The sequence below is a fragment of the Apis dorsata genome, unplaced genomic scaffold (assembly GCF_000469605.1).
Source record: "Apis dorsata unplaced genomic scaffold, Apis dorsata 1.3 scaffold_19, whole genome shotgun sequence".
NCBI classification, from domain to species: Eukaryota; Metazoa; Arthropoda; class Insecta; order Hymenoptera; family Apidae; genus Apis; species Apis dorsata.
Genome location: NW_006263321.1, coordinates 794,227 through 801,238, shown reverse-complemented (window position 1 = coordinate 801,238; position 7,012 = coordinate 794,227). Strand labels below are relative to the sequence as shown.

The following is a 7,012-nucleotide window of genomic DNA, read 5'->3' as shown; positions in this document are numbered from 1 at the left end:
GAGAGAGAGAGAGAGAGAGAGAGAGAGAGAGAGAGGAAGCTTTCGCTGCAACCAACTGGAGGTGCAATTAACGTCGACGCTCAAACGAGATTTATTAGCCCTTCTGGTATAATTGCTTCCAAGAATGTCAATGTTTTCTCCATCTCTTTTCTTTTCTCTCTTTCTCCCTCTTTCTTTCTCTCTTTTCCTCGCTCTCCTTACGCAATTACATCTAACGAAAGCAATTATCGAGTTTCGTTAACAACGACGCGAGAAAGCCTCGCAATTTTATGCTCGTTCTCTGAAGCGATTGATTGGCAATAAAAATGTTTTTATCTCTGCACATGACTCCTATGTATCCACGTTATATACGAGTTATATCTGGAATATCGTAAACGATATTGCAAAGGAAAACAGTGAAATTGTTTTAAACGTGTGTTTTTAATGTAGAAGCTTTTTTTTGGAAATTTTGATTTTTTGGATTATTCACACGATTCGATTAATATCTTATGAAAAATCGCAATTGCAAAATTATTATGCAACCGTTTCAATAATTTGAACTATTTGATCGTAATTAGATTACTCTATATATTCGTCTGATAATAACTAGTTTACACCACTTGCATAACTCTTTTATTCCCTTCTGTTTGATCCTGCGATTGTTTTGTTTTATCTGTAATAGAATACAAATAAAAGTGGAATAAGTAGTGATGAAACAAGGAAAATAAAGTGTCAAATGTCAAATGAATGGACAATCATTATCGTCGAAACGAATATATTAACAATGAATGCAAAATACATAATCATTCGTTAAAAATTCGTTTTCGATACGAATAACGCATTTATTTGCATTATTTCTCTTTTTTTTCCAATCTCTTTTCGCTCTGTCCAAAATCACGACGAGAATCGATGGTTTGTAGAAATGTCGTAAATAAATTCGATTTCTATGGATTGCTGGGAATCGAGTGAGGCAACCCTCGTAAAGCAAAGATAATCGAACAGCGGAGGATAATTATGTAATTAGTTTCCGGAAACAGGAATATCCGAGCCACGTTTATGTATACATAAAATACAGGATTTACATCTAACTCAATGTTCCCGAGCAGAGACATTACCGTCATCAGATCTCGCTATCGGTTCTGCGCACACCGAATTGAAGTAACGAGGTACTTTTGCCATTATTAACGTCTGTCGAAATTCATAGAGATAATCGAATATCCCGTTCACATGACAGATTTGATTTTATATTCGAATCGAGCGAAGCAATATTTGATTTATCATCCAAACGAAATTCTTCGTTTCGACTTTGATAAAAAAAAGAAGAAAAGACATAATCAAAATTTCCAAAAAGAAATATTTCATAAATTAGCTTTTAAAATATATAAGCATTGTCATAATATAATACTCTCAATCTAACATTAATTAAACAATCTTTAATTAGAATAAACTTCTAATAAGCTCAAATCTACAAAATAACTTCGTAATTAACTATGGATTCAACTTCCTTTCTTCCTTTTTTTAATTTTTCACTCGAATTGAAATAACAAACACTTCATAGAAATATTGTGAACTGTTATGTCAACCGTTTGAAAATCCGAATATCTTACGATATTCTTTGATCTCTTCTTCTCTGAAAAACGATTTTCTTTTCTTATTAGAAAAATATTTGTATTTCCTTATAAGAAAAATTATTTTCTTTCCTTAACATCTGGATAATTTTTCACAGGACTTGAACAGCAAACACTTGGACCCGGTGGAAGTGTTTCGAGGCATTCCATACGCGGCCCCTCCCGTAGGAGATTTACGTTTTCGACCACCGATCTCACCGATCCCGTGGGACGGTATCAAACTGGCGGATTCGTTCGGCGCAGTTTGCCCGCAGCACTTTCCGGACATCAGCAATGACACAGCTGCTTTGTTGCAAATGCCTCTGGGCAGATACCAACAGCTGAAACGTTTGTACATGTTCCTTACCAACCAGAGCGAGGACTGCCTGTTTCTGAATCTGTATATACCCGGCAGTGGTAAGCATCGATACGAACTACTTCGTATATTCCCTTTTTTTTTTTTTCTTTCTCTCTTTCTTTCTTCTCTTCTTTTTTACCTGTATATTTTTTATGTATTTGAAAATACACAACTGGGGAAAATAAATTTTTGAAACGGACGAAGGAAGGAATAGGAATAAATATTCGTATTTCCTTTGATACCACCATTTTGTGTAAACAAACTTTTCCTTCGAACAGTAGAATTTTAATATCAATATCAGAATAGAATACTATTCCAGATATTCTATTGAAAAAAGTAATAACATTTTCTATTATACGTTTCAATATACTTCACATTTTTTTTTTTCCAACTCTACCCTTTCCCATCCTACGTTTCATCCAAAAATATTTCCTTTTTTCTTTTTTTCATAAATCGTGCCAACTTATTTCTTTCGTCCTTTTTTTAATTTTATTTCGTTCCTTTTCTTTCCACAATGCAATTAACAAACTTATATCCAAGATTCGGGGAGGAAACGCAAGAGAGAGAGACAGACGTCACGATTCGCTGATGTAACGTTAATGAGGGGAGAATAAAAGGAAAAGGGGGTCGAAAATATATGTCGCGCATTAAGTATCTAATTAAACGCGCGAATCTCCGCCTTTATATTCGCAAGATTCCGGGTGTAATGCTCGTAATTAATTAGCATCCCGCGTTAATAACACACGGGCGGGAAATTTTGAGCCACCTATCGCCTGTTTATGGAACAGTACCGGTATTACTGGAACAAGTTACTTCCCGAAGTAATTAGTTTCGAAGTAATTAGTACCTTTATGCCCCCTGTATTATCGCGAAAGTAAGAGAACCTGCCCTCGTATATCATTCGACGTACGTCGTAGACGAATTTACGAGCAGGAGGGGTTGAAAATTTTTCACCGAGTTTGCGAAACTCTTTTTCTTTTTCCTTTTTTCTAATGGTTCACCCCGAGTAAGTAGAAGATGGGATCTTTTGTTTGGAAATTATTCGATTCGAGAGAAGAGAGGGAGAGAATGAAAAGTTGAGATTGGAATTGAAAATTTTGTTTTCTTTTTTTTTTTTTTTTTTTTTTTTTTTTGAAACGTCTTCTTTCCAAGTTTGATGAAGCTCAGAAATGTAAATTTCTTAAATAAATAACACGTTTCGAATGTGAAATGGAAAATACATGAATAGAGTAAAAACAGGATGAAAAGATTATTGATTGAAACAAAGAATTAATATATGATCGTTTCCTTATAAAAATTTAAATACACGCTTTGATACAAAAATATTGCAATTCATTTTTAATTTTTACTTATTAAAATTATAGCGAGAAAGCGATTCAAATGCATAACATGAGAAATTTACTTTCATAATTAATTACCATTAATATAATATGCTTCAAACTCAAGCTCCGATAAATTAATTATTACACAATCGCTTGCCTATCTAACATAACAATTTACCATAATATCATAATATCACGACGACTAAAATATCTCTACACGACTCTCGATGACTCTCGACAATCAAAACCATAACTAGGAAAAAAAAAAAAAAAACAAAATCATCTACAACAAAATCATTTTTCCTAATTTCAATCTCTCCTCCCTTCTCCCCCCAAAAAACAAAACACTCGTTTTTTATCCTCTCCCCGCAAATCGCGCTTCATTCCAATCCAACCGATTTCCCCGAATTTTCCCCTCCTCCCAATGTCTCCCCTCGTGCAGGAAACAGGAGGGAGGGGGGGTTGGTTGTTACGCAATGGAGGAAATCGCGAGGGAGGTCGACGCCGGTTGTTGTTCAGCGCCCGGCCGGTTTCGATCAACCGTGCCGGCTGCCAATTAAACCGGCCGAGCGGATTGTAACGCGATAGAGAAATTGAATTTTCGGTGGAACCAATAAAACCGTCGTCGCGGCCGCTAATCGGTCCGTTTCCGGATCCAGCCCGGCTAAAGAGCGTTTCGGGGCCGATTAACGATACCCGCTTCGATATTACAGGTGACAGGTAAACGGGGATAATCGCGGGGTGATTAATCGCGCGGAAAATCGATTTTGATCGACCGATTCTCCCTTTTCCTGCTCCTCCCTCCGAAGCGTCGGCCAAGTATGAACGGAAGGAGCGGTTAGTATGCGGTTATTCGAGATTCGAAACGGGGTCAACGAAGGGGGAGATTATTATTTCGTGATGAAATGAATATCAAAAAACGAAGGAAATTTCGTAATTCGAGTTTAGAAATTTTTAAGTACAAGATTAATCATACAATTCTCTGTGTGGATAAATTATTGATAGAAGTGAGTATATATATTTTTTCGATTAAAATTAGTTTTATCGATTATATATGATTATATGATTATCTTGGTTAACTGTTCGATTTTTTTCCGAAATGAGGAACGATATTGATAGTTGTTTCTAATCGAGAATTAGTTAATTTCATTTGTGTAAAAAAAAGAAAATCATAAAAATTGTAATAATAGTTTCCAAATTAACAGAAATTCAGAGGTTATCGCAATAATAATTCAACAAGATGTGTACTTGGAACAAATTAACACCACATTATTTCGGATATAACTCCTCCCTTCCCCCCTTTTAATGAATTTAAATCCATGCAAGCCGATCGCCGTTGTCGTTTTCTCTTATGAAACGATCTCTTATCATTTAATTACACGTTGGTACGTATACACGAGTAGGAAGACACTTTTAGGTATTGGCGTTAATGATGAACGACGCGTTTCGAAATAATACCGGAGGATCGCAAATGCGAGATAGTTTATTACGATGATGGTGATAAATCACTGTAAGATCGATTGATCGCGATAACGAGGTAACGGCTCGAGTTTCGGGATAAATCGAATGTGTGCAACGCGTTAAAGATCCGAATCCTATCTGTTCGATCAAATCTGCTTCTGATTGAATTAAAGTGATTATAAAGGGATTAAAAAAAAAATGAAACGACAATTGATTACTTCGTAATAATATATATTTCTCAAATGGATCAATAAGATTAAGCTTTAGAAAGAATGATTTCGAATTTATTACGAATCGAAATTGTGAAATTTTCAGGATCTCGTGGACTGGAAGCACCGTACGCAGTCATGGTATATGTCCACGGTGAAAGTTTCGAATGGGGAACAGGAAACATCTACGATGGATCCGTATTGGCCAGTGCAGGCCACGTTATAGTAATCACGCTTAATTATCGCCTTGGAATCTTAGGTTCGTATTATCCTATAATAATATAAAAAAAAAAAAATAGAAATTAATCGTGTTGATCCTGGGCAGTGGAAAACAATAAATAAAAATATATGGGTTTAGCTGAATGAATATATTTGATTGCGTATCTGTTTATAAAACATTTGAAATACGTGTATCGAAGAGAAACAAATAGCTACCAACTATGAAATAGTAACTGCTGGCAACATTCAATAAATGAAATCACATATAAAATTTCAATGAACTTTAAATTCTATAACAAATCGATCAATTATCATCGTATCTGGACTGCAAATTTTTTTATGCAATATCAAATTTCTTTACGATTAAAAGAATAGAGAATTCGAAATATAACGTTGCATAAATTTCCAGAGAACATTCTCGATCGAAATAATTAATTTTCAATTAATAACCGTGATACCTATGCACTCTGTAAATAACTAAGTAACGAGTTGGCGTGAATAATTTTCGATAAGAAAATACAAATAAAGCAGCACGCGCCGCGAATAATTAATCGGAGCCGGATGAATTCTTACTCCTCCAAAAAGCTTGCTCATAATTCATTTGCCGCGTTAAACTCTCTGTCCAAGCGTTTTACCAAGCGCATGCCCAACTCGCATTATTTAACATTATAATTGCCCCGCGTCCAGCCCCTCCCGTAAATCCATCCGATGGTGGATTAATATTTTACAGCTCCTTCACTGTATTCAATTACAACGACGGGTATCTGTAACTGTAGAAACGAACCGATACCGAACCGGTTTCCGGTTTCCCCCCCCCCCCCGATCCAATGACAATCCGGATATCCGACACGACTTCGCGTCGCGAAATGGACCCCGGTGAAAAAGAATGGATCTCATTTGCGATATGAAACGTATCTTAAACCGAGTATCTGTTTTCCTTTCTATCCGATCAATTTATAACGAATCCCGGGAAAAATGGAATAAATGGAATGGGGGGGGAATAATAAATTGCAAGAGAAAGAAAAAAAAATGTATTGATATTAAAGAGGAGATAATATAAAAGGGTGAATCGAAGATCGGTTGAAGATGATAAATTTAATAAGGTGGGATGGAATAAAGGGGGGAGGGGAAAGGTCGTGAAAGAAAATGGAAAATAATACTGATAGTATTGTTAAAAGGGAAAAAAGAAATGGAATAAAGTCGGGGATAAATGGAGAAAATTCAAAGATAATAAGTTTACGATATTAAAGGAAAAATAGGTATATGGTAAGAAAAAAAGGAAAAGAAAAAAAAATGGATGGAAAGAGAAATAAATTTAATGATGTGAAAAAAAAAAAAGAAAATCGAGATTCTTCGGAGGAGAAAGAAAGAAAACGGTAGTAGCGGATTAATAGAATCAAATATGGTTGGCGGTGTTCCAGGTTTCTTGAGAACTCGTCCTTATCCAGACAGAACGCCAGGATCCGGAGGAAATCTGGCCTTGAAGGATATAGCTATGGGGCTACGTTGGGTACGCGAAAATATCGCTGCGTTTGGAGGAGATCCGACGAAAATCACGTTGATTGGACACGATACTGGGGCTGCGCTCGTCAACCTTTTATTGCTCGCTCCCTACGGAAAGGGTGAGTCATATGGATTTTATCTCTTGGTGACATAATGACAGCAAAAGGCGGATATATTTCAATACGATATAATCAATACGATAATCTAAAAAAAAATTAAAAAATAATTTTTTAAATCCATCCTTTTCAAACTCTTTCAACAACGAGAACAAAGAATTCTATTCCTCGATAATCGCGTTTTAAAAATAAATATATATATATCGATCAAAATTTAAATTCACGAGACTGCTTCACG

At 35.6% G+C, this 7,012-nt stretch overlaps 1 protein-coding gene across 1 annotated transcript in view; it reads left to right on the top strand.

Moving 5' to 3' along the window:
• Window positions 1-7,012, top strand: part of LOC102671691 (neuroligin-4, Y-linked-like) — a 32,079-nt gene that overhangs the window by 10,145 nt on the left and 14,922 nt on the right. Inside the window, exons 3-5 of the mRNA XM_031509583.1 lie at window positions 1,706-2,003; window positions 5,043-5,195; window positions 6,577-6,777. Of these exons, the coding sequence (XP_031365443.1) occupies window positions 1,706-2,003; window positions 5,043-5,195; window positions 6,577-6,777 (652 nt within the window). The remainder of the gene's footprint in view (window positions 1-1,705; window positions 2,004-5,042; window positions 5,196-6,576; window positions 6,778-7,012) is intronic.